Consider the following 27782-nt stretch of genomic DNA (forward strand, 5'->3'; position numbering starts at 1 on the left):
AATGGCTGCGTGTGCTAATGAAGATATTTAATTGTTTTCATCATTTGTTCAGATAACCAACACTACAGATTGCTTTATGTTTTGCTTTTTCTCATTTTGTTAAGATATATTTACAAGCAGTGATAGCACTGCTCACTGTATTTAAATAATGTAGTTCATGTCCAATAAAGTTCAAGGAGCTTGATTATATATTTGCCAAATTGAAAAAAGGCTTGTTTTCATCAGACACTGGAATTGTTGTTGTTGTTGTTTTCTGTCAAATGAAACTGTTAGAAATGGCCCAGTTATGTGATTTTGCAAAATATCATAAAATGCTCAAACTTCTGTCACAAATCCAGAAAGGTTGGTCAATTGTGCAGATACAACAAAAGAGCAAAGAAAAGGTTACAAAAATTAAAACAAGGGGAATTTGTTTGCAGTTGATAGATTTTAGTTGCAAGACTTGTAACTTTTTTTGCATGATGACAATTGTTTGTTTGAAGGGAGAGTGGACATATTTTACTGTTTCGTTTGATTGTAATTAGTAACTAAAGTCATTTGACTTTACAAGGGGCACTATACTAAAGTACAGAATTTAATACAGGCCTTTTTAATTTTATAGTCGGCTATCAGTGCATATTTTTCAAACCAGACAATACCTGCATATTTCATTGCTGTGGACCATGTTTGTGTTTTTTATTTCACTGTGTCTCTTGCCAACCCAAGACTGCTACCGTAGCTGTCTGAATGCGTACTGGTCGGCATATGAGCAGAAATGCAATGACATCACTCTGCTGCACCCAGCCTGCAAAATACCCCTTTGCGTAAGCGTCAGGTATTTCCTCACACTGTTTCTCCTCATCCCTCCTTCCTCTTTTTAAAAAATTAATTTGTGGGACATGGGCATCGCTGGCTGACCATTTATTGCCCATCCCCAGTTGTCCGAGGGCAGTTGAGAGTCCACCACATTACTTTGGAGTCACATGAGGCCAGACCAGGTAAGGATGGCAGATTTCCTTCCCTCGAGGACATTAGTGAACCAAATGGGATTATTGCAACCATCAACATGGTTTCACCGTCATCAATAGATTCTTAATTCCAATTTTTTTATATTTCATTCAAATTCCATCATCTGCCGTGGAATGCATTTGCTGCATTTTAGAGATAGTGAGAAAATAGTTCTGCAGATACTTTGTGCAAATAGTAGATTTGTTCCTGAAGGCCATATCAAAATTGTTGCTGCATGTCATGATTGTGTGGCGTATTCAAATAATTCAGATATGCCGTTTTGAGTGAAGAAGTTTGCAGTAATGTCAGATTAATGACAACATCACTTGAATATTGCTGAAAAAGAGGCACATAGAATCTTTCTGTCTTGCACGCATCAAGACACAACGATTTACACTGTACAAGAGAATATGCTGATTGTTTTGCAAGTGGACTCTGGTAGAGGTGTTGCCATGGAGAATGCACCTGTTGATGGTGACTGGCAGATAACTGCCAAACATTGTTTGAAATTTAAGTCAAGCAGTTTTACCCTGATTAATCAAGGCATTGCCCTGGGGAATGAATCAGCAAATGGCTGTTGTTTTGTTTAATTGAAATAGCTTCATTGCTGCATGTTCTGTAAAGAACAGGGCCTTTCATGTACTGGAAACTACATATAAATACACAAATGTGATAGATACACAGCTCGACGCGATCTTAAAATGGTTGTCAGCATAATTTTTAGCACACTGAGGTTTGTTTAGCAAATGTCCAATCATGGGATCACATCTAATGTTAGATACTGTGTCTTGAATTTTGCAAGCAGAATTGGGTATGGTCTGTACCTTGCCTCTTGAGAACAGTGGCTGGAACATGCTATTTGATACAATCCATAAGTCTTGGGATGTACGGCTTACATACCTAGCATCATACTGGCACTGAAATTCATATGCTACGTTACTCATTTGTGTGATAGGTAGAACATCTTTTTGGTTTGACAGCAGTATCCTGTTCAAGGCAAACACCACTCTTGTTGCTGCTGCAGTGGCAGCATGAAATAGATAGCTTCATCGATTGTTCAAATGTTTGAGATATCTTGTCCTTCTCGGATAATCTGGACATTTCTCAGGGCCAAAGATGTTGGCCTTAAGCCTGTTCATGAGTTTGCGTGATATATAGTGCAAAGTGGTTCTTTACAATGGTCTACCACAAGCAATCATTCACTGGTCAATATATGCATTGAGATTCTTACAGCTCCACATGCTATAAGATTGATCTTATTGGCAACCTTGTAAATAGGCCTGAGCCATTTGCTCACCACACATGCTTGATGCTGAATTAGGGTACATCAAAGGCATCCTGCAGGATAATAGCTACCCTAATCAGATCATTTTGTGATGTTTTTCAAGCCATCACCCTTGGTCCAGTCTACCTCCCCTCCTATCTCAAAAGTCTCCTCCTTCACATTATCATTTTTTAAAAATGAATCCGGTTTCTAGCTCCGGAATAACTCAATCATTTGTCTTTTCAGTTTGAGCTATGGAACAGCACATCCAGAAACTGACCTCCTTCATAGAACGGCTTATGCACCATCTCACCAGCTACCTGGCTATACCACTACACATCACCCCACAGGTATGAAAGAATTTTGATTGTAATTTCTTTTAAAATTAGAAAGTGGATACCTGTTCTATCTGTCAAAACATCTGATTTGCAGTAACATGTATAAAGTCACCTGTTCTTTCTCTTGAGTCTTGTTTTAAAAATAATTTTCAAAGGAATTTTATGTGGCAATTTTTGGGATCGATGGTTTCTAATTTTTTTAACCAATAAATAAAGTATATTTTGTTGGTAATATGGTTTTTCCAGTCGATTGGTTCACCTGAGAGTAAAGTAATGGCACATTTGGAAATAAATTAAGTCATTTCAGAATACAGGAAGCATCTCTACCTCAGTGCATTTTCACATTCCTCTGGAGAAAAGAGCCAATAAGGCGACTCTTTTTGGTAGGAAATTCTTTCATAAGGATATTTGATACTTCTCATGAACACTTTTTGGGAGGTATGCTGAACAAAAAGATCTTCCCTCAACCGACCTGCAGATTTCATTTAAGATTTTCTTCTTCGAAATATGTATGACTGCACATTATTCATAATGTAAACAGAAAATGCTGGAAATAGTCTGTTTATGGCAGTATCTCTGGAGAGGAACAGTTAATGTTTCAGAGCTGTGAACTTTCTTCAGAATTGGGAAAAGTTTTGAGGAAAGGATGAGTGGGACAATAACAGAGTAAGCTCTGTGATAGAGTGAAAGACAGGAGAGATTAAATGGCAGAAGAGTTAGTCTCCCAGGATCAAAGAAAATGGTGATGGCAAAAAGAAAACAAGCAAAAAATGTGCCTACAGCAGGTATGCTACTGACTGCATGCATAAAAATAAGGGCAAAATCCAAAACATGCCAGTCAGAATCTTTTTCCCAGAGTTGAAATGTCATACTAGGGGGCATGGTGATGTGAGGGACAAGTTTTTTACACAGATTGGTAGGTGTCTGGAACATGCTGCCAGGGATGGTGGTGCAAGCAGATTTGATATGAATATGCAAGGAATATAGGGATATGGACCAAGGGAATGCAGAAGGGATTAGTTTAATTTGGCATCATGTTCGGCACAACATCGTGGGCTGAAGAGCTTGTTCCTGTGCTATACTGTTATATGCCAAGAAAAGGAAACAATATGGCACTAAGATTATGCACTAAAATTGTTGAACTCATTGTTGAGTCCTGAAGGCTGCAAAGTGCCTAATTGGAAGTTGAGGTGCTATTCCTCAAGCTTGCATTGAATTTCCCTGGAACCGTGCAGTAGATTGAGGATGTAACTCGAGTAGATGCAGGAGATGTAACACCTGCCCTTTACTTCCTCTGTCCTCGCCATCCAAGTCCCCAAGCATTCCTTCCATGTGAAGCAGCAATTTACATATATTGTATTCACTTCTCACAACGTGGTCTCCTCCATAGTTGGGAGACCAAATACAGATTGGATGACCACTTTTTTGGAACACCTCTGTTCAGTCCACAGGCATGACCCTGAGCTTCTGGTATCTGTCATCTTAATTCTCCACCTTGCTCTTGCAGTGTCATCTCTGAAGCAGAGCAGCAGTACATAGAATCATCGAATCCCTGCAGTGCAGGAGGAGGTCATTTAGTCCATCTAGTCTGCACCGACTCTCTGATAGAGCACCTTAACCACACCCCCCCCCCTCTCCCAAACTCTATCCCTGTAACCACACGCATTTATCCTGCTAATCCCCCTAACCTACACATCTTGGGACACTAAGGGGCAATTTATCATGGCCAATCCACCTAACCTGCACATCTTTAGACATTTTTAGGAGCACCCAGAGGAAACCCACGCAGACACGAGAGAACGTGCAAACTCCACATTGTCACGCAAGGCTGGGATCGAATCCAGGTCCTTGGTGTTGTGAGGCAGCAGTGTGCCACTGTCGCTCATACAACCTTCAGGAGTCAACATTGTGTTCAACAATTTACAAACATAATGTTGAGTCCTAAACGCTGCAGAGATACTATGTCTCATCCTTTCCAAGTGGAAACCGAAACCTGAAATATGCCACAATTTTTGTACTGTCAAATCTTTGTTAGAATGAAATCAATTGAACAGTTGGCATTTGAGGACTGTAACTACATTGAACAATATGCCATGCAAGATTGCATTTTTGTGATTAAACCAAAACTCACATTGCCTGTATCTTTAAGACCTGGTTGGCTGTAGAGATTCGCATTCTAATCAGTATTCTGTAACTTGATTTTGTGTCTCTGTGCCCTGTTTGAGAGCAGATATCCACTCCATCTGACGAAGGAGCAGCGCTCCGAAAGCTAATGGCATTTGCTACCAAATAAACCTGTTGGACTTTAACCTGGTGTTGTTAAAACTCTTACTCGAGAGTAACGTACAGTGGATTTTTAAAAAAATGAATTTTGCTAAATTCCCCTTCATTCCGTGATAAATTTATATTCTCTCAACCATTGGAAATGGCTTTCCCTGTTTATTTTGTCTTATAATTTTGAAAAATTCATTAGGTCTACTCTTAGATTTCTATTCTATCGAAAAGAACAGCAATGTCTCTATTGTCTCAAAATTGAACATTTTCAACCGTCAATTAATGTGATGTTTATTTATCTCAGGACACTAACTTGGCTGTGTCTTTCTGTAACCACTTGTAGTCCTCTTTAAATTTAGTCAGACTCCTAAATTTCTGGAAATTTTGCTATTGCATATTGTAGGTCAGTGTTCAGATTATTTTATTTAGATTTGAGAAGAGTGATGGTTTGAATGCTGGAACAAGGTAGCACTGCTGTTTGCATTCTTTCAGTCAGACCTCTCCTGAGATTCCCAGTATCACCGATGCCAGTCTTCATCTAATTCAAATTGCATGGAGTGAAATCAAGAAATGGCTGAGGCAATGGATGTTGCAAAGGCTATGGACCCTGTCAGCATTCCAGCAGCAATACTAAAGGCTTGTGCTCCAGAACTAGAAAGGGTGCAGAGGAGATTTACAAGGATGTTGCCTGGATTGGGAAGCATGCCTTATGAGGATAGGTTGAGTGAGCTCAGCCTTTTCTCCTTGGAGAGACAAAGGATGAGGGGTGACCTGATAGAGGTGTATAAGATGTTGAGAGGTATTGATCAAGTGGATAGTCAGAGGCTTTTTCCCAGGGCTGAAATGGTTGCCACAAGAGGACACCGGTTTAAGGTGCTGGGGAGTAGGTACAGAGGAGATGTCAGGGGTAAGTTTTTCACTCAGAGGGTGGTGGGTGCGTGGAATGGGCTCCCAGCAACGGTGGTGGAGGCAGATTCGATAGGGTCTTTTAAGAGACTTTTAGATAAGTACATGGAACTTAGTAAGATAGAGGGTTTTAGGTAAGCCTAGTAATCGCTAAAGTAGGGACATGTTCGGCACAACTTTGTGGGCTGAATGGCCTGTATTGTGCTGTAGTTTTTCTATGTTTCTATGTTTCTAACTAGCTGCACCCTTAGCAAAGCTGTTCCAGTGCAACTACAACATTGGCATCTGCCTGGCAATGTGGAAACCTGCCCTGATATGTCCTGTCCACAAAAAGCAGGTCAAAACCAACTCTTGTCAACTACCAGCCCATCAGTGTGCTCTTGATCATCAACCAAGTAACCATGATGTGGAGTTGCCGGCGTTGGACTAGAGTAGGCACAGTAAGTAGCCCCACAACACCAGGTTAAAGCCCAACAAGTTTATTTGGCAGCACGAGCTTTTGGAGCACTGCCCCTCACTGGATGAAGGGGCAGTGTTCCGAAAGCTTGTGCTACCAAATAAACCTGTTGGACTTTAACCAACCAAGTAATGGAAGGGGTTATTGACAGTCTTGTTAAGCGGCACTTGCTTAGCAATAACCTGTTAACTGACACCCTGTTCGGATTGGGCCAGGGTCTTTTAGCTCCTGACCTCATTGCTGAAAGACGTAGGAGCAGAAGTAGGCCATTCAGCCCATTGAGTCTGCTCCACCATTCAGTGAGATCATGACTGACCTGATATAATCTTCAACTCCACTTTCCTGCCTAATCCCCATAGCCCTTGATTCCCTTGCTGATTAAAATCTGTCTATCTCAGCCTCTACAGCCCTCTGCGGTAAAGAATTCCACTGATTCACTATCCTCAGAGAAGGAATTCCTCTTCATCCCTGTCTTAAATGGGTGACCTCTTACTCAGATTTTGCCTTCTGGTCCTAGACTCTCCCACAAGGGGAAATAACCACTCAATATCTGTCCCATCTAGTCCCTTGAGAACTGCTCATAGGCTATGATTGAGTTGAAATGAACAGAAATCTGACCCCAGAGATCTTGGTAGATCCATGTTCTCTATATAAAAGTATTGTTGCAAAGATGAATTTGCGAAGTTGGAATATGATGTTGATAAAGATGTAAAAAAAAATTGTAAAAAGGGCTCGGGGGGAAAAAAACATTGTGTGGTCCCTTAAAAAGCTGGTTTTGTTTCAGTGCTTGGAGATTCAAAATGCAAAGTACATCCAAAGTCCAAGCTGAAACATTTGTATCAAACAATTTAAAGCAGACACTCAGCTACCAAGAACCCATAAGATTTGAATTTGGTGTTGACAACAGCAAACCAATTGTAGGAAAATTGATAGGTCATCACAGGTATGAAATAGAGTGCAGTTAGTTATTATTATTAGGGAGAACAGTTAGTTATTATTAGGGAGAACAGTTAGTTAGTAACTGCCACCTCTCAAGTCTGGAGAGGGAGAGAACAAATACCAGTTGCCAAAAGCTAAGAGTTCTCAGCTCTCAGCCCTACAAGCTTTATATATCTCTTAAGAGAACGCACTATCTAACCAGTGAAAGGCACCAAATCAAAAGGAACTTACAGACAGGAAATCAACCGAAAAATCCCCAGAAGGTTCCGAAAGACACACAACCTGGTTGTATATTTTTAAAAAGTGACTAAATTTTAGTATTACATTTTTGGTTGATGAATGGATATTGTATTTATTTGAACAGCATTCCAGTAGAATCTTGTTATTCGGTATGTTACTCGTTTAGTTAAAGTTCCCTACTAGTTAAATGAATAAATTGTTAAGTGTTCATTTTAAAGTGGGTGTCAAGTATTTCTGTTAGTTAACCACTGAATGTTACTGAAGGACAATTCACCTTCCCACACACTTTTAACAGATTACAAGGCAAGGTATTCCTCTTTGGGGGCTCGGCGTTACGTCTAAAAAGGGGATCAATCTCTGTACCGTAACAGTACGTTATGCACGTTCCATCTCAATTTCCCCTTTTTATTTGCTGTTAAATCTGAACTAGTGCTAGGTCCAAAGGTATTGTCAATTTTGTACCTGACATTTTCTCTATTTGCAACTTTTCTTCTCTCTGCTTCTATTGTCTCTATATACTCCCCCTATTTTCTAGTGCATATGCCTGTGCCAACTGTGCATTAAATAATCAAAGATGCTATATGTAGGGAAGATGTGGAGATGCCGGCATTGGACTGGGGTGAACACAGTAAGAGTTTTAACAACACCAGGTTAAAGTCCAACAGGTTTATTTGGTAGCAAATACCATTAGCTTTCGGAGCGCTGCTCCTTCGTCAGATGGAGTGGAAATGTAGGGAAGAGCAGACCAGGAAACAGTATAAAGATTAAATGGAGAAGTGGAAAAGAAAAGCAGGAGGCGACATTAGAAGGATCAAAATTTGATTTGATAATAAAGGAACAAATAAAACCAGGAAAAGATTATTTTTAACTGAATTGTTTAAATAGGTAAGAATAAATTCAGATCAAATGAAAATAATTTAAGCGTAATGGAAGTGAGGAAACAGAGTTTAGTCCCCAGTAATACTAAATTACAAGGTTCTTCCTTCCTTTCAAGACTTTCAGGCTTTTGTACAGTAATGTACTTACTGGAGATACAATTTTTTTGTTGTACTGTTGAAACATAGTTCAAAATAGGTTCTTAGCCCAGTCAAGTAATGCGTCCCTTCTAAAGCAATACAATATAATCCATGTGAAGTAGCTTTCTGATATAATTTGTTCCAGATGTGGCGATATAAACCCCACAAACTATTTTCTGCATTTAATGAAAATGATGGAGAACAGATGATGGTAAACTCACAATCATGCTGCCAAAACCAGTGTGCAATCTATGCACAAGTGTTTTCACTTTTGAATTTCATATCTAACTTTTAGTGCTTGCCTAATGGGCTGTGCAAATAGAATGCATCATGTGCAGCTAAGTGTACAGTGTACACCCTTCTTGCGGATCTCATTATAATTTCCTTGCTATTATGTTGCTGACCAGTAATCTGACTGGCCCACCTATGAAGTGACATTCTATGGTTGTTTATTGTTTATCCTTTAGATTCTTTTAACTGAAGCAGATTGTTTTATTGTAGTTGGCCCAGTTTAGTGGAATTTTATGTAATGAAGGTCAATCAGTTGTGTTTCATTCAGAACTTTTAAATTTATGTTTATCGTATGAGACAAATTTCAAAAAATTTCTTATGTTAAAAGTTTGCTTGTAACTTCGGTGTGAGATGTTTTGATTCTAACTTCAAATTCACTCGTGCAGAATAAACATTTTGAGGAAGAGTCATGGATAATGTGTGGGAAATGAATTTTTGTATTGTGTTGACTATTCACATCCTCATTAAAGCTACCTCCTGCAAGCTGAATTTCTTATTGTGTGAGAAGATTTCCCCTCAACTTCCTACAAAATCTAAATTGTCAAAGTTTTTATTATTGTTCCCATATTAGAGAGGCTCTTCCATCATCTCTTTGGATAGAATAGGCTATCCATCTCTTGGATAGGATGAGCTATTCATCCCCTTGCTTTAGCTTGCAATCAATCTTGCATTTTGTAACTAGGTAGTCTTGTTCTTTATATCTTACACTCTTACCACTATTCATGTGAACTATCCTGTTACTTTTTTTCAAAAATCTAAAATTGATCATCAGAGGCACTTTTCCTTCTCTCAGCAACTCTGTGGCAATTAAGTTTCATTGTATTGTCTCCAGCTCTAATGCTTTTTAAAAACTTAACGGTGAAACTCCTTGTGTTGAACGGAAGAATTTATAAATATTTCATATGGATTTTGAAAATACCTATTGAGTTTCTCTTCACTTTTCAGAAATGGAATCAGGAGATGATCTGTGTGCTAGCAATGGCACAGCTTGACTTTTGGAAAATTAAGTTACTCTAATAACTGGAATAGCTTATTTGAAATGTTAATATATGCCGTTTAATATGTTTTTATATGCAGTTTGACCAACTCAGTAATTTCTTGTCACAATTTGGTGTGAAGCACAATTGAGGAAAAACAGCAATTACAAGCTATTACTTTAATTGCTGGGTTGGAATGACCATTAGTTTCTTGGCTGCTTGACTATTCAAAAATAAATGACTACTTACTATAAGTTCTTTGGATAAAAATATCAGTCATGAGTCAGAAGTTAGACTTCAATACATAATCTAGGCTTACTCTTCAGTGCAACACTGGGGGAGTGGTTGACACTGGGGGACATTGTATGGTGGTCTCATCTTCCCCCTCAGGTGGATATAATGGATCCCAAGGCACTATTCAAACAAAAGGAGCAGTGTTCTTCCAGGGTCCTGACTGATATTTATCCTTCAACCAACATCACTAAAACCGAATTACATGGCCATTAATTGTGGGACTTTCCTGTGTGCAAATTGGCTACCTTGTGGTGGCCAATAGTGGATGCACTTCAGAGGCATTTAATTGATTGCAAAAACCCTCTGTTATATTAAGAAGTCGCTAAAAGGCCCCATATAAATACAAGTTATTTTCATTTTACTTCAACCAATTTGAGTTTTGTCTCTGTTTCAATGTGAGTTGATTTAATTGCAGACTAGCAGATGTGTGGAACAAACTCCCAGAGGAGGTAGGTGAATCACCTTTTTAAAAAGTAACTGAATTGATATCTGTTGAGAGAGGGATCTGATGGTGTACACTGCTTGATTTTCTTTCCTCAGAGAAGGCATATGATGAAGATTAATGTTTAGTAAACTAAGGATCATATGTGCTTTGGTTGAAATGGCTTTTTGACGTAAATTATATTTCCCCTCACTGGATTTTCTTGTATTTATTAACTGTCAGCTCAAGGTTGTCCTAATCGTGTCCAATGTTAATTTATAAGTTTTTTAATTGAACTTCCAGTTGTCAAAATAATGATATTTGAAGACTTTGCAGAGAAAACTCTTTGGATGTTGGTACCAATGTTTGCCATAATAGACTTTCCTCACAATGAAGTAAGGTGTGCAAGCAGACATCAGGTTATTCGTCTGAAGTATCTCCAAAAAAAATGTGCATTTCTACAGAACTTAGGATTTCAAGTATTTGTGACACAAGTATCCACTCGTACCTTTGCATTGAGATGGTAGATTATTTGCTATTTTAGCTAGTAGATGTCAATTGGTACTAATGGCTGTCCTTCAACTAAGTGTGTGAAATTCTAATGAAAGTGGCTGATTATCCATGACTGATTATATCCTTTTTGGCATTGCATAGGACTTGCCTTTCTACAGTAATTGTTTTCTCCTCTTGTGCAGGGCTATCCGGTTTGTTTGATGCAACTATGCAACATTCTGGCAGCAGTGCATCTGAGACCTCAGTTATGAACTTCCTTTCAGCTATTGAATCACGCACCCCCCAGGCTGGACCTGCTGCAGCCTCCTTGCTACCGCAGTTCAGAGCTCCTTCGTGGCAGACAGGTAAAATTAAACTATGAGACATGGAGGCTTGTATTGTTTTGTCTGTTGGTATTGTGCAAGTATTTTGGGGGGGGTGGGTTTCCCAATCTCCTGTGCGACAACAATGGAAATCACAGAACAGGGACTATTAGAAATGAGGAAAATCTGAGGATTAATAACCGTGAATTAATCCTCACACTTCCTAACAAGTGTTTACAGTATGGAACAGGTGGAAGCCTGTAATGTGTGGAGATAGATGAGGGGAAATTGCAAAAGAACTTTTTCAGCCATTCTTCTCATACACCAATGCACATGCTCGCGTGCGTGCACACACACACACACACACACCCCAAAATTGACCATGTGGTATAGTTAAAGTTTCTTCGAATATTTTTATTTTTGAAAAGCAATTGTACTGAAAATCTCAAATAAAAGGCATGGTTACAAAATATCATAACCGTAGAATCCCTACAGTGCAGAAAGAGGCCATTAGGTCTGCACCGACTCCCTGAAAGCGCATCTTACCACGGCCCACCACCCCCACTCCCCCCAATTTCCATAACCCAGCACGTTTACAATGCCCAACCTGCACATCTTGAACTATAGAAGAAATTGAGCTTCCAGTTGACAAAGATGATGATATTTGGACTTTGCAGAGAAAACTCTTAGGATTTTGGTACTTATGGTTGCCACAGTATGACCTTCTTCATAATGAAGTACTAGGATGCTACCGGGACTTGATGGATTGAGTTATAAGGAGAGGCTGAATAGACTGGGACTTTTTTCTCTGGAGCGTAGGAGGCTGAGGGGCGACCTTATAGAGGTCTATAAAATAATGAGGGGCATAGACAAGTTAGATAGTCAATATCTTTTCCCAAAGGTATGGGAGTCTAAAACTAGAGGGCATAGGTTTAAGGTGAGAGGGGAGAGATACAAAAGTGTCCAGAGGGGCAATTTTTTCACACACAGGGTGGTGAGTGTCTGGAACAAGCTGCCAGAGGTTGTTAGTGGAGGCGAATACAATTTTATCTTTTAAAAAGCATTTAGATAGTTACATGGGTACAATGGGTATAGAGGGATATGGGCCAAATGTGGGCAATTGGGATTAGCTTAGTGGTTTAAAAAAGGGTGGCATGGACAAATTGAGCCGAAGGGCCTGTTTCCATGCTGTAAACCTCTATGACTTTAAGTAAGGTGTGCAAGCAGTCATCAGGTTATTAGCCTGAAACATCTCCTGAAAATACATAATATATATATTTCTACAGAATTTAGGATTTCAAATATTTGTGGCACAAGTAGCCACTCGCAACTTTGCATTGAGATAGTAGATTATTGCTAAAAGTAGAGTTAACTTTTTTTTTGAGTGCGTGGTCGGGGGTTGAGCTGCTGTTTGGTAGAGAGTCACTAATAACTAAAATAACATTGTGAGAAAATTAGAGTTCTATACTTAGTTCTCTCTTTCTGGTCTTAAAGAATTATCTTTTCAAACAAGAACTGAGAAATACTCAGCAAGCCTGATGTAATGAAACAATTACCACCATAAAATTAAGCTATTTTGCCTGTTATTTAAAGTATCATATTTATACTTTGACTCTTATTAATTTTCTGTAAAACTAAGTAAACTAGTTTTAAAGAAAAACCAAACTATTCCATGAACATCACCAAATGTAGTAAGACCACTGTGAAAATAGTGTTAAGATCAAAAGTTTCAAAACAAAGTTTTATCTTGAAGCCCTCTTACATGCCTGTATTACCTTGGACTTTACTATTCAGTACACTATCCATAGACTTGAGCTAATGCATATATTGTAACTTGCACCAAGTTCCATCCAGTAATTTGTCCTGTGCCACTAATTTATCCTGTGCTCATTGGACTACATCAGCCCTCGGTCTGGAAGCACCTTGATTTTAAAATTCTGATCACTGCTTTGAAATCTTTCCATTGATTCATCCTTCCCTATCTCTGTTACCTTGGATTTGTGTGCTTTTCTAATTCTGATCTCTTGTGCATCCCCTTTTTTCACTGTTCCACCATGCTGGAATTCTTTCCCTGACCTCTCCACCTTTCTACCTTTTTCCTCTTTTAAGATACTCCTTAAAACCTACCTCTTTGACCAAGCTTCGGACTAGCTGTGTCAATATCTTATACAGATACTTTCATAAAATGAAAGTATTGGAAAAACTGCAGATCGCTCTCCCTCTCTGAATCGGTCTCCTGGATACGACACTGTCATTAGTTTTAAGAGAGGTAAATAAATGGATAAAGAAAATTTTGACTGTTAGCATCATGTTTAGTGGTTTGGTACTGCCCTATTATTTTAAATCTGTTGTTGCTAACTTCCTGTGTACATATCAACAATAATAAGTGAAATTTGTACCAAATCCAGAGTCCAGCAGCCAGCCAAGATAGCTAGCAGTATTTGACATGAAATCCATGGCTGGCAATACAGCATTTTTTTCTTAACTGCTACAATGTTTGGTGCATTTGATGGTGCAACTTACTCAGATCTATCAGTGACATATTTGTGTATTAAGAATTGGGTAGCTTATATTTCTTCACTGGCAGAAGTTGCAACAATTAAGATTAGCCTATAAAGAAACTAGTTTTATTGGATATTAATTCTGCTGTGCCCAAACAACTGTTTGGAACCAATAAAATAAAAGCTGAGTGCCATGTGAGGAATCCGATTTCCATTTCCCGGATGTGGTTTCCCATTAGTTGTGGCTGCTACCTCTCCAAATACATTGCAACTTGAATAACTAGTGTGAGAAAATGAAAACACTTATTGTAGGTTTAGCTGTTGCTTTACATAGTACAAAAATGCCTGCAAATACAAACCTCAGTATTTTGATTGTAGCTGTGGTCGTGTGTAAGAGAACTTCAGCACTTGGAAATACGTTTATTATGGACTTGGTTGTTGCTGTTCCTTCAAATGGTGAAAGATAGAACACTGGAGTCTTGTCTTAATACACATATAAGCTTTCATTTAGAAATACATGTTGCATTTCAAGCATCTCAAGCATCAAGCATTCCCACTGAAGTGGTGGAGGCTACCTCGTTGAATATGTTTAAATCACGGATAGATGGATTCCTGATCGGTAAGGGAATTAGAGGTTATGGGGATCAGGCGGGTAAGAGGAACTGATCCACTTCAGATCAGCCATGATCTTATTGAATGGCGGGGCAGGCTCGAGGGGCTAGATGGCCTACTCCTACTCCTATTTCTTATGTTCTTACGTTCTTATCTCGGGCAGCACGGTGGCACAGTGGTTAGCACTGCCTCACAGCGCCAGGGACCCAGGTTCGATTCCCGGCTTGGGTCATTGTCTGTGCAGAGTCTGCACATTCTCCCTGTGTCTGCGTGGGTTTCCTCCAGGTGCTCCAGTTTCCTCCCACAGTCCGAAAGACGTGCTGGTTAGATGCATTGGCCGTGTTAAATTCTCCTTCTATGTACCCGAAAAGGCGCTGGAGTGTGACGACTAGGGGATTTTCACAGTAACTTCATTGCAATGTTAATGTAAGCCTACTTGTGACTAATAAATAAACTTTAAAAAACTTTACTTTATCAGCCCACTCCTATATCTGAGTGAAAGTGAATTCCCAATTAATACCCAACTGATGCACATTAAATATATTATTAATTACGTATCAGCTACTTTCTTAATTCATTCAAGGGGTCTGGGCATTGCTGGCGAGGCCAGCATTTATTGATCATACCCAACGGCCCTTGAGAAGCTTATGAACTGCTGTAGCTTATGTGGTGAAGGGCTCTCAGAGTGCTGTTAGGTCCAGTGTTCTACGATTTTGATCGAGTGACAGTGAAGGAACAGCAATATATTTCCAAGTCCATAATAAATCTATTTCCAAGTGCTAATAGAAAACAACTTGTGAAATTATCATTTTGTGAACAGACACAGTTTCAGTATCTGTTGCTTTGAGTTTGTTTGCAAGACCAATTTTAAAAGTAGCGCCGCAATATGGGAAGTACTTTTCATAATGCAGCAGCTTTCATACCACAGCAGAGGCTTGTGAAAACCTTCAGACAGAAGATGGAGTAACCAGTGTTTAATGCTGAATTCTCAAACTAATTTTATAGAATATTAAATTAACTATTATTAGTGTTCACTGTCTTTTAATCTTCAAGTACCTTCTGTATATTTAACAGGCATTGCCAATATTTTAAAAATATTGTTTTAATGCATAGTCTGTCAGAGTATTACCAGTGAATCCTTGACATGCTTTGGACATATTTAATCATTCAACTGCCTATCATGTTTTGACTTGAAACAATATGGTTACATCTTCTGACTTCCATAAAATAAAAGCCTTTGGAGTTGCATTTTTCAGCCAATTTACAGAAAAAAGCCACTTCGAGTCAAAATAAAACATTGAATTGTGGAAATGGCAATGAAAGTTCAAAAATGTGCATTTTCTTTTAAAGAGAAATCAGATATGGAAAGTGTTAAGTTAAATTGGGCAGTGATTATGGGAAGGAATGAGATAATGTGTGCAAATTTTTCTGTTGTTTATTTTGCAATTTTTAAATTCTATTACTGACATCTGAATAGATTTTAGCTGTTTGTTTCACAATAACTGAGCACTTAAAACATCTCTCAATGCTGACTGGTTTATCTACAATCGGAAAAAAGATATGAATTGTGTTACACTGGGGTTAGCCTGCAGATTTTGGAGTGATACATATGTACTGAAATTCAAGCTAAAAATTAACTTCTATCATTTCCAATGTTTTGGTACATGAAGAGAATTTGTGTGGTTTATGAAAGGTACCTACTTGATCATACCTTTAAACCATTTCATTGTCTTTTAATTGTCCAGGTATGCACTCTTCAACACCAACAGAGCTGTTTGTCACTGGAGCTCTGCAAGCTTCTGGAACATTCCCACCATCAGCTCTTGCAGCGTACCAACATCCTTCTACTTTTACTAGTCGAAGCTTTGCTGGTGCACAGTCCCTGACACTACAAGATGCACCTTTCAGCCCTACTACAAATGGACTTATTTCTCCACATGATCCTCTGCTTCAAATAAAGTCTTCTCAAGCAGCTGTTCCTTCCCCATTGACTTTTGACAGGATTGGTAGTACTGTTTTAAGTACAAGCATACCTCCATCATCAACATATCGCTCTGCTCAAGAATCTGCTCCTCATCACTTACAACCGCAATTTAGTTTGTTGCCTTCGGCACTTGGGCAAGCTCAACAAGCCTCTCAAGGATATGGCACATCAGTTTTTTCTAGTTCGACTGCCTCCATTGAAAGGGCACTTCAAAGAGAATGTAGCGTTATTAAGCATCACCAGCGGCCTTCCAGCTCACACTCAGTACAGGGGCAATTACCAAGTTCTCACCATTCCTTACAAGGCTATCTTACCAGTGGGAGTGGAGTCGATTTTCAGGAAACTTCAAGGCATGCAGGTTTGACATGTAGTCCACTTGGAGACCAGTCTCAGGTGAGCAATGGTGGAACACAGCAGAAGAACTCTTCAGTAACGGTTGAGCAATCACAGAGTTATTCATCCACCATTCCGTCTCCTGATTATTCTTCAAAAGCTAAAAATTGTTCAAGATCAGCTCAACGTTCTACAAAAACTGCCAAATCCCAAAGTGCAACAGCTACTGTGCAAACACAGAGTTACTCCACACCTACACAAAAGCAAAGTTCAGTTATATCAAGCCAGTCACAAGTGTACTCTTCAGGCCAGGCATCAAATCTAATAATGTCAATTAGTCAGTCCCAGAACTATGTTTCAACACAGTCACAAAACATAACAGCAGTCAGTCACTCGGAAGTATATTCTTCCAGTCAGCCTGAGAAGCTCACTACTTTACCCAAGTCACCAGCTTCTTATTCTGGCCAGTCACAAAATCTGACGCCTGTTAGTCAAGCACTCAGTTACTCTTCTGACCAGCCTTCAGTTAGTCATACTGATAACTATTCTGGCCAACCACAGAATTTGTCTTCTATTAGCCAGGCACAAAGCTATCCTTCTGGTCATTCTCAGGGTTTGCCTGCTGTGAGTCAGCCGCAAAGCAGCTATTCAGCACAATCACAGGGCTTGTCAACTGTTAGTCTTTCACCAAGTTATGCTTCCGGACAATCTCTGACTTTGACTTTGACATCACATACCCAATCATTACCATTTTCTTCATCTACTCGTGCACAGAATTTATCTTCATCGAGCCCTACTCAGAACTTTATGTCAATGCATTCTTCACCAACAAGTCAGCCACAAAGTGTTCCTTCACCCCAGTCTCAGAAGTTCTTGTCAGGAGTACATTCACCAACTTTCACTTCATCGCCTCATTCACAGACCATGCAGAACGCTCAGTCGTCCTCAGATAGAAAGCAGTCTTATATTAAAAGGAAGTCTGATTCAGATTTGTTTGTGCCATCTAAGGAAGATGATGAGGGTTTTCCTATTCAAGATTTGTTACAGCAACAGTCTTCTCTTGATGCATCCACTCCAGGTTTAACAGAAAGTGGAATCGGGGAGGAAAATGCTGTTTATGATGTCTCGAAAGCAGATGACCGATACCTGTCTCAAAGTGTCATCAGGAGTAATTCTCGCCTAGAAGACCAGGTAGTTGGTCTCACTCTTCAGGGATCGAAAACTGGCGAAAGAAAACATGAACATGTGAAGCAGTTTAATGTAACAAGGTCCATGGAAGCAATGGTGACTCATCACGGTCAACCAGTTGGCAATAACAACAATATGAACACACATGATATGAAAAAAGTAGCTAATCAATCGCAGTCATCACATATAATTATGGGTGCTGAAGAATTGAAGCCGCCTCAATCTCTCTTACATAAGGTGCAGGAGAATAGGCCACAAGCTCATCAGGCACAAGTAATTAATACTTCACAACATTTGCAAACACACTCTGTATGCCAGACTCCACGATTACAGCTGTCTGGTGCACAGGTTCTCCTAGATTCATCACGTGAAATGCCACTGTCTTTAATACAACAATCAGTAGCACAGCAGCCACAGTTACTACAATCAGGCCATGGTCAATCCCAAGCATCAGTACAGTCACAGCAAATACAAGCTCAGTCTCAGGCATCACATCAGTCGCAGTTTCTTCAACTTGAAAGGCACATTGCCCAAGCCAATACACCGCAACCTCAACAACCGCTGTTGCAACAGAACTCCGAGACAATGAAGCTGGACAGTACTGAATCTTCTAAACCACTACAGTTGACAACAAAAGATAATTTTGATCCATCACACAGGCAAGATTCAAAATCTCAGTTTGTTGGCCTTAGTTCTGTCTGTTTTTCAGAATCCATGTTGCTTGGTGTTGAGAGAAATCTCTTCTCTAGTGTTGAAGATGTGTTTTCTGCCAATGAAGAGTGTGGAGTTACTCCACAAGAGTTTGCCAAATCCACTTGCAACGAATCCAGCATTCGTTCGGTCGAATGTGCTGATGGCTCAAAATCTACATTTCAGACAGTTGCTATAAGACATGTTTCACCAAGTTTTCGCACCTCACAAGCCATGCTGCCAGATCAACAAAATATGCATAATCTGACATTAAGCAACAGTCAGATTAATTTGGATCTGGAGGCAATACCATTAGATGGTTCAACTCAGTCTAAAACTTCAAACCTTGATCAGCAAACCCTTGGAACTTCTGACCAGCATATACAGCCTGGGTTACCTGCACCAATTTTGAACTCCATTCAAGATTCCAGTGATCAGTGTATTGAAGGTATTAAGAAACACTTAAGTGCTAATCCAGAATCTGAAGAAGAAGATAACGATGACATTCCTGATGATGGTGCCATAAATAATGCAAAAGATCCAGACTTCATTCCAAGTGGTAGAAGTAACACAGATGAGAGTGCTGTGTCTGACGTTGATTACAGCCTGGGTGATGAGATTGCACCAGGATCTGGTAACAAACGAAAATTAAAGAGACCAGTAAAGCCTAAATTAAAACTGGGGCTACCGCCAGATGGATGGTCTCACAGTTTGCCTGAAGAGGAAGGAAATTTAGACTTGGTGCTAGATGGAACTCAGAAAAAACGAAAAGCAAAAGTACGAACTAAAGAAACTTTAGATGATGAGCTTTGTAGCCAAAAACCAATAAAACGAAGTGGGCAGGGCAAGCGCCTGAATTCCAAAGATGCAAATTCACCTCATGCATCTACTGACAGTTACTATGAGAGTTACCACCAGCAAGAAAGGATAAATCAAAAGATTAGAGAAGTTGAGGAAAAGCAGCCAGAAGTTAAAAGTGGTTTCATTGCATCCTTTTTAGACTTTCTTAAATCGGGACCTAAGCAGCAGTTTCCAGCACCTTCAGTGCGTACGGCACATCGCAATAGACGTCCATCCACCAATACCATTCATACTCCCATGCTTCCACCAGTTTCGACACATCAGTCAGTGCCAACTGCCTTAATATCTACCGAAAGTGAATCTACCAGTCCTTGCAAAAAGTTAGATGACGACCTAAAGAAAAACCTGGAAACATTACCTGCATTTTCCTCTGATGAGGAAGATTCTGTTGGGAGGAACCAGGATCTTCAGAAGAGTATTTCTTCAGCACTTTCTGTTTTGGATGATCCTTCTAATAAAAAAGAAAAATGGAACACAAAGGGTAAGGACAGTTATGCACTTAAATACATATGGGGCCTATCTTATTTTGTTAACATATTGCTGCAGGAATGAATCTGCTCATTGCCAAATGTAAAGTTTGGTACTTTTCGTAGCTGCTTCACAGTCATGTATGTACAATCTTTCTAATTTTTCAGTATATGTTTTATCTCAGTAAAGAAAGTTTTAGAAATGGAGGGAGCTTTAGAAAGTTCTGAGTTATTTTGCCTTGAAAATGAAAGAAGTTTGCACGTTTACTAAATATTTAGCAAACTGTTTTGCATTTTATTTGGTATTTGTAGAAAGATTTTGAAGGGCTTGATATGAATGGGTTCTTTTTATAAATATTTTCTTCGTTGTTTTGACCCAAAATCTCCAATTCCACATTTCCAAATGACACATGCACAAGGCCTATGATGTACCTCATATAAGGGAACGAACAGCGTAATGTGTAGGTGTGTTACAAATTTCAATCTAATATGTGGTTGATTTTAATTTTGTTCTTCTCTAATCGAATACAATTGTAGAATTTTACACCCACAGAAGGATAGCAGTTGGCCCATCAAGTCCTGCACAAGCTCTCTAGTCTTAGTCTAAGTTCACTCCAATTTTCCAATATAATTTTAATGTTAATAAAGCAAAGTACCTTAAAACCTACTGATGTAGGTGGATCTTCTATTCTCCAGAGGGTCGTACCCTAGAAGGTACAGTAGGAGGCCCCTTGGAAATCCCCACACAAGGACAGCATGAGAATTGTCCAGGGAGTGTCCACTTCCATTGGGCAATTGTGTCTGGAACCCTCTAAACTCTGATTCAAAGTTGGAGACTTTGCGTGGTTCTGTCTTGCTTAGCAGAATAGTTACCTAGGAAAAGTCAGAAAAGTGCTGTAAAAAGGGGGCATTGCTTTGCTTCCCCTGACACTCCTTCGCGATACCAAAGGACTCTGGAGCAGTTACATTCCATATATCTCATCAAGCCTGAATAAGAGGGCTAGCATGAAATGTGGACCTCCAGTCGAAGGTTAGAAAATGAGAGTAAAGTTGCATTCAAACGTAGATTGTCACCCTATGGAAGATTCGTTTTTAAAAGACAGGAATAGAACTGCTTTTAAAAGACAGCAAAGAAGGCCATTTTTCTGCCAGTTTCACACCAACATGCATTTGCCATGGTTGAAAGTTCCATTATAGTGAACTTGTATATTTTTTAAAGGGGAGGGGGTAGTTTCAAAAAAAGTCGTATGCTGATGCTTTTGCAGCAAAAGTTTATTTCCAATTTAAACCTGTTTTAATTGCTGTGTTATATAATGAATATCTCTAATTATATTCTTTGCTGAAATAACTTCTGTAAATCTGAAAACTGTATTTTAAATTGTGTGCAAATTAATGCTAAATTATAGCACCATAGTTATTTGTCCTATTCAGGTTTTCATGACAAAGTTGAAGAATAACAATCTATCAATACAGTACTTTGATAAAATTACTGTAAATGGATTTTATAGAATATCTTCAAGAAGTATAAGTGCATTTACAATTTTGACTTTTGTTATCTACTTATTACATTTTTCTTTACCAGAGTTCATCACTAATGGAGAAAAGGATTCCAACTCTTCTGTTCCTGCTGTTATACAGCAGGAAAGTGTTGCAAATCCGTCTCCTACTTTAAAAGAGGAAGTACAGGAGCCAAAAGAAACTCTAGAATCTCCGGAGCAAAGTGAACAAGATGACCTGAATCCTACAGAGCGAGCTGAAAAGCAAGAATTACTTGCTATAGAAGGTTCAACTGATGAAGATAACATAGAAAGTGGAGGAGAGGGCATGTACAGGGAACGAGATGAATTTGTTGTAAAGATAGAGGACATTAAAGCTCTCAAGGTAATGTGACATGTTTTATTTAACATTTTCCATCTGGTCTGGATGGAAGAGGCTAAATTTTAATGCTAAGGATAATCAAATTCTCTCTATATTGCACTTTTTCCAAAAGTCAAATTTACTTGGAAACTGCTAATACAAAAGCTGCTAATGCTGTAACTCTGAAATAAAAGCAGATAATATTGAAATTATTCAGCTGGAGAGAGAAGCAGTTGATGTCACCTTTTCTCATTTCTTTCCAGCAAGTAATATAAAAATGAACAGCAAAAGCTTTTTTAAATATATAAAAAGGAAGAGAGAGGCCAAAATGAACATAGGCCCCTTGGGGAATGATACTGGGGAAATAATAATGAGGAATCAGGAAATGGCAGAGGAGTTAAACAACTACTTTGGGCAGAATTCTCCCCCAAAAAATTCTAAGTGTTGAATTCGCATGAAAACTGGAGTAATTCATGCTGTTTTTTTTCAGTGGGAGTTCAGAGAAGGATCTCTCAAACGATGTGCACTGCAGAGACCACCAGTATGAATGTCATTAAAATCAGGGGGGTGGTGCCTATTCCTATTGGAGAGGCTGAAATCAGTGTGTTGAGTGGGCTACTGCGCATGCACCTATCTGTCAGTGCCGAGATTGGCACATGTGCAGTGGCCCCACACTGGCCTCCCGATTGCTGGTCAGCTCGATCGCTGGCCTGCCCCACGACCCCCGCAACGCCAGGCCCCCCCCCCCCAAAGCCCCGGGAATAGTCAAAAAAACTTGGCAGATGCGATATGATGTAGGAAAGTGTTGTTATGCACTTTGGTAGGAAGAATAAAGGAGCTGAATGTTATTTAAATAGAGAAAAACTGTAGAAAGCCGCAGCACAGATGCATTTGGCGTCCTCGTTCATAAATCACAAAAGCTAGCATGCATATTCAGCAGGTCACAGGGAAGGCAAATGGAATGTTGGTTTAATTTCAAAGGGAATGGAGTATAAAAACAGGGAAGTCTTGCTAAAACTATACAAGGCACATTTTAGATCACACCTGTAATACTGTGAACAGTTTTGATCTCCTTATCTTAGGAAAGATAAACTGGCATTGGAGGCAGTCCAGAAAAGGTTCACTAGGTTGATCCCAGACATGAGGAATTTTCTTATGAAGAAGGGATGACTAGGTTGGGCCTGTACTCATTAGAGTTTTGAAGAATGAGAGGTGATCTTGTTGAGACATATGATTCTCAGGTGGGTTGACAGAGTAGTTGCTGAGAGGTTGTTTCCCCTTGTGGGAGAATCTAGGACCAAAGGGCATAATTGCGGAGTATGGGGTCACCCATTTTTAAGTTTATTTATTAGTGTCACAAGTAGGCTTACATTAACACTGCAAGGAAGTTACTGTGAAAATCCCCTAGTCGCCATACTCCGGCGTCTATTCGGGTACATGGAGGGGGAATTTAACATGGCCAATGCATCTAACCAGCCAGCACATCTTTCAGACTGTGGGGAAACCGGGGCACCCAGAGGAAATACACGCAGACACTGGGAGAACGTGCAGACTCCGCGCAGACAGTGACCCAAGGTCAGGAACCGAACCCGGGTCCCTGGTGATGTGAGGCATTAGTGCTAACAACTGTGCCACCATGCCACCCATTTAAGACAGGTGAGGAGGTTTTCCTTCTGAGGGTAGTGAATCTGTGGAATTCCTTACCGCAGAGGGCTGTAGAGGCTGGATCGTTAATGTATTCAAGGCTGAGATAAACACATATTTAATCAGTAAGGGATTCAAGGGTTATGGGGATAAGATGGGAAAGTGGCATTGAGGATTGTCATATCAAATCAGTCATGATCTCATTGAATGCCAGAGCTAACTCGATGGGCCAAATGGTCTATTCCTGCTCCTATGTGATTGAAGAGGTTGGCATCTTCCAACTTTCCGGAATATGAATATGACGGGGCAGCATGGTGGCACAGTGGTTAGCACTGCTGCCTCACAGCACCAGGGACCCGGGTTCAGTTCCTGGCTTTGGGTCACTGTCTGTGCAGAGTCTGCACGTTCTCCCCATGTCTGCATGGGTTTCCTCCAGGTGTCCCAGTTTGCCCACAGTCTAAAAGACGTGCTGGTTAGATGCATTGGCCATGCTAAATTCTCCCTCTGTGTACCCGAACAAGCGCCAGAGTGTGGCGACAAGGAGATTTTCACAGTAACTTCATTGCAGTGTTAATGTAAGCCTACTTGTGACTAATAAATTAACTTTTACTTTCTTTGCTATTAGCACTACTCCAAATATGTTTCCTCCCATTTTTTCTGGTGGAATTAGGATGGTAAACACTTTTCCATCTTGGCCATATAGCATATATACAGAACCACAAAACTGCACAAAATATAAAAATCTTTGATTTTTGGTTTCACATCTGTTAAGTGGCTGCATGCCAGGTTCCTGTTTATCTTTTGAGTTTCTTTTCAATGACTGGCAGATGTTCTATATGTAACTCATTCTCTTTGCAAAATTCCTCAATACTTTTTCTTTTGAGTTCAGTGTAAAAGTGTTTCTGACTAATCATTGCTAAAATATATAAATACACCATTCATTTTCCAACGTTATTTGTATTTGACCAACAAAGCAAATTCTCCTTTATTTGAAGTCTTACTATCTCCTTATGACTGTCACTGACTAGAATCTTACTGTTTATTTCTCTCTTTGTCCCCAACACTCAAATGGACAGTCTTTGTTCAAGGGCTTTTCCAAAGTAAGTGTCAGTCTCTTGTTGGTTATCAAGAGCTGAACTCTTAAGGATAAATCAAAAACCACTACCTACTTTGCTTGAGGTTTCTGAGTTTCATCCTTCTCTCTACAAACCAGTTAAACTGACAGGCAGATCTGAGACCCAATGCAAAAAGTTGGCATGGGGTAAGTTTATCCTAAAGTTAAGTTACTAAGAAATTTTGGCACATATTTATTTTGAACAATTGTTTTGGAAATGTTGTCATGCAGAAGTTCATGGTGTATTATTGTTAAGATATGGCCTCAGTTATTTTGCTTGTTGAATAAAATTGCATGGGCCAAGCAAAACTATTGAAGTGGAATTAAGCATTTTATTATAAGAATAAAACCTCGGTGTGAGAGGAAAAGTAATTGTTCCAGATAGAACTAGTCTATATCAATTTACAGCAAGCACTAAGCATTGATCAAATTTTACTGTCAATATTAACTGTTTGCATGATTTAAAATCCTTATTTAGCTGAAGCGCTGAAAGCCTGAAAGTTAACAAATAAGTTGTGATTTGTGATGTTTGCAAGTGCAGAAGTATGTGTGAATATTTTTGAAGAAAGTCTATTTCTTCTCCTTTTATTTCTGATTTATGTATTTTGAACTTTTTTGTTGTATTTTTATTTTGAGTATTTTTGATCTTGTTATTTCTCATGCCCAGATTTAAAAACCAGCATTTTATTTTCTTGAATTTTTTGCATCACTGCCTGACAGATGAGCAGTAACACTGTGGTGCCAGCTTGGTTCTGTTGGGAAAACTTTTCCTCCTAAGTAAGAAGACTCGGGGCTCAAAGCCCTCTGCAGTACTTGTGTACATACCTTAGGCTTCAGTATAATGCTGTGACTAGCTGCAGTGTTGAGGATTGCTGTCCTGAGATATCAGACTGAGTCCCCATCTTTGACTCATGTGGGTGTGAAAGGTTCCATTTTACTATTTGAATAAGCGGATTAGGTTCACCAAGTATCCTAGTTGATATTCTTTCCTCAGCTACTACCACCAAAGAAAATGTTCATCTCACTGTAGCTATGCAATCTTATGTGCAAAACGATTGTTAGATCTTCCCACATATATAGCTACACTTGGAATCAATTCATTTCTGAGAGATGTAGAAAAAAAGTATCAGAAGGTAGCAGAATAGGAAGGTAAGCTGGTCAAGAAGGCATATAGGACACTTTCCTTGATAGGCTATGGCCTAGAGCAATGATTCCCAACTGGTGTACCGCGGCACACTGGTGTGCTACAAGAAGTGTGCCATGGCTGTTTGGTACAATCAGGGTCCTGGCTTTATTTTTTTATCTCTTTGTCAATTCCTGAATGCTGGGCTCCCCCTCCAATGGCACTAAAGCATCTATAGCTATCGGATGGAAAGAAAACTGAGCTGAACAATGTATTATTCCTCAAGCTCCAGAGTTTCAGATTGCAAGATCTATGTTGGTGATTTGGGAACCAGAACTGCAAAAAGAGAGCTAGAATGAGCTCTCAGCCACAATGGTCCTTTTGAGGTTTTGCTTTTGTGGAGTTTGAAGACCCCAGAAATGCAGACTGTCATGATCCCTGCAGCTGTTTGTAGCCAATGAACAGCATAGGTCACACTGCACGCAACAATCATTTAAAAGAGAGATAGCACTAATGCCAGTATTCACCAATCACAATTGAGTCGCTTTGGGCATCATCAGTTGCTGGGTGAACTGAGCTGATCCAGTGTGGAAAATTCTGGCAGATGCAGAGTGATAACGCAGTGGTTTTCAAGCAGTGTGCACCCATGCACAGGGTATTACATTATCTCTTCAATAATATTGCTGGTGTTTGAGTGACTCTCATGTTGTGAGTGCTCAGCTGGGGTCTGGGCCATTCTCAGGGGAGTCATGAACCGTGAGAGGTATATATCTCTTCACACCTCACAGCCAACCATGCACAGAGTGTTGGACCTTAAAGTTGTGTGGGATATAATGACTATCTCACTATAGACGGAAGGTTGTGAGGGATAAAATGACTGTTTCATTAAACAGATTGTGGTAATTCCCTGACTAGCAGACTATGAATAAATACAGAATGAGTAAGGTTTGATTTCAGTTTGAGGACCAAAATATATTGTAAGCAGCACATTTGCAAAGAAAATCAACTGTCTTGTTACACTCATCCATCCCCTAAAATGATGTTTTCGGAGCCCATGAAACTGGGATAATTTTAGAACACATTTTTAAGAAACTTAATATCAGGGGGAAAAAATTGTCTTGGGTTAGTGATTGCTTTAAACAGAGCAATTTACAGAGCCAGTTTGTCTGTGCCCTCTGAGCTAGCATTTTCAACACTGACGTAAGTAAAACACAGCAGGAGAACGCTTGTCAGTGGAGCAAGATTTGTGGCTTGCCATTTCATCAGTTCCTCCCCGGATCAACAGATTCTATGCGCATTGGCCACCCCAGGTTTCCTACTAAGCCCCAGCTTTCTCAGTAAGCTGCTATTCTCTCAACTTTGCATTTTGCTCTCATCCGTTGAATTTCAAGTGTATAGACATAGAAACACAGAAAATAGGAGAAGGAGTAAGCCATTTGGCCCTTCAAGCCTGCTTCACCATTCATTATGATCGTGACTGATCATGGAATGATCTATATTCCAGGTTTGCATCTAGGTTCGTGATCTGTTTATGGGGAATGTCGGCATTGAACTTTTAGGAATTTCATTTTCATGGCATTCTAGTGCTCCATGTCCCCATTTCCGCAAGGTCATCTGGGCTGCTTTTCATATAATATTTGATACATCTGATGATCAAACTGGCTTTGTGAAAGGATGCTAGTTATCCTCAAATAAACGTTGTCTTCTTGACATACTTTCCCCAACTGCCTCAACTGTATCACAGCTTAGTATGGCTTCTGCTCTGACCAAGACCGTAAGAAACTACAAAGGGTTGTGAACATAGCCCAGTCCATCACGCAGACCAGCCTCCTATCCATTGACTCCACTACACTTGCCACTGCCTCGGAAAAGCAGCCAGCATAATCAAGGACCCCACACATCCCTTCCACCTTCTTCCATCAGGAAAAAGATACAAAAGTCTCAGGTCACATACCACCTGGCTCAAGTGCAGCTTCTTCCCTGCTGCTATCAGACTTTTGATTGGACCTACCTTATATTAAGTTGATCTTTCCACCCTAGCTATGACTAACATTACATTTTGCACCCTCTCCTTTCCTTCTCCCCTATGTACTTCATGAACGTTATGCTTAATTCTTTTAGCACGCAAGAAACAAGTTTTCACTGTATAGCAAGCAATACATGTGACAATAATCAAATTCTGCCCAGAT

At 39.7% G+C, this 27782-nt stretch overlaps 1 protein-coding gene across 5 annotated transcripts in view; it reads left to right on the forward strand.

Annotated features, from left to right (window-relative positions):
- Positions 1–27782, forward strand: part of qser1 (glutamine and serine rich 1) — a 151849-nt gene that overhangs the window by 87530 nt on the left and 36537 nt on the right. For 4 of the 5 annotated variants that reach the window (XM_078220944.1, XM_078220946.1, XM_078220945.1 and 1 more), the window contains exons 2-5: positions 2498–2601; positions 11100–11261; positions 16078–19869; positions 21438–21736. In XM_078220944.1, the coding sequence (XP_078077070.1) occupies positions 2498–2601; positions 11100–11261; positions 16078–19869; positions 21438–21736 (4357 nt within the window). The remainder of the gene's footprint in view (positions 1–2497; positions 2602–11099; positions 11262–16077; positions 19870–21437; positions 21737–27782) is intronic. The other variant, XM_078220948.1, reaches the window with a different exon arrangement.

This window comes from Mustelus asterias, chromosome 9 (genome assembly GCF_964213995.1).
Source record: "Mustelus asterias chromosome 9, sMusAst1.hap1.1, whole genome shotgun sequence".
Lineage (NCBI taxonomy): Eukaryota > Metazoa > Chordata > Chondrichthyes > Carcharhiniformes > Triakidae > Mustelus > Mustelus asterias.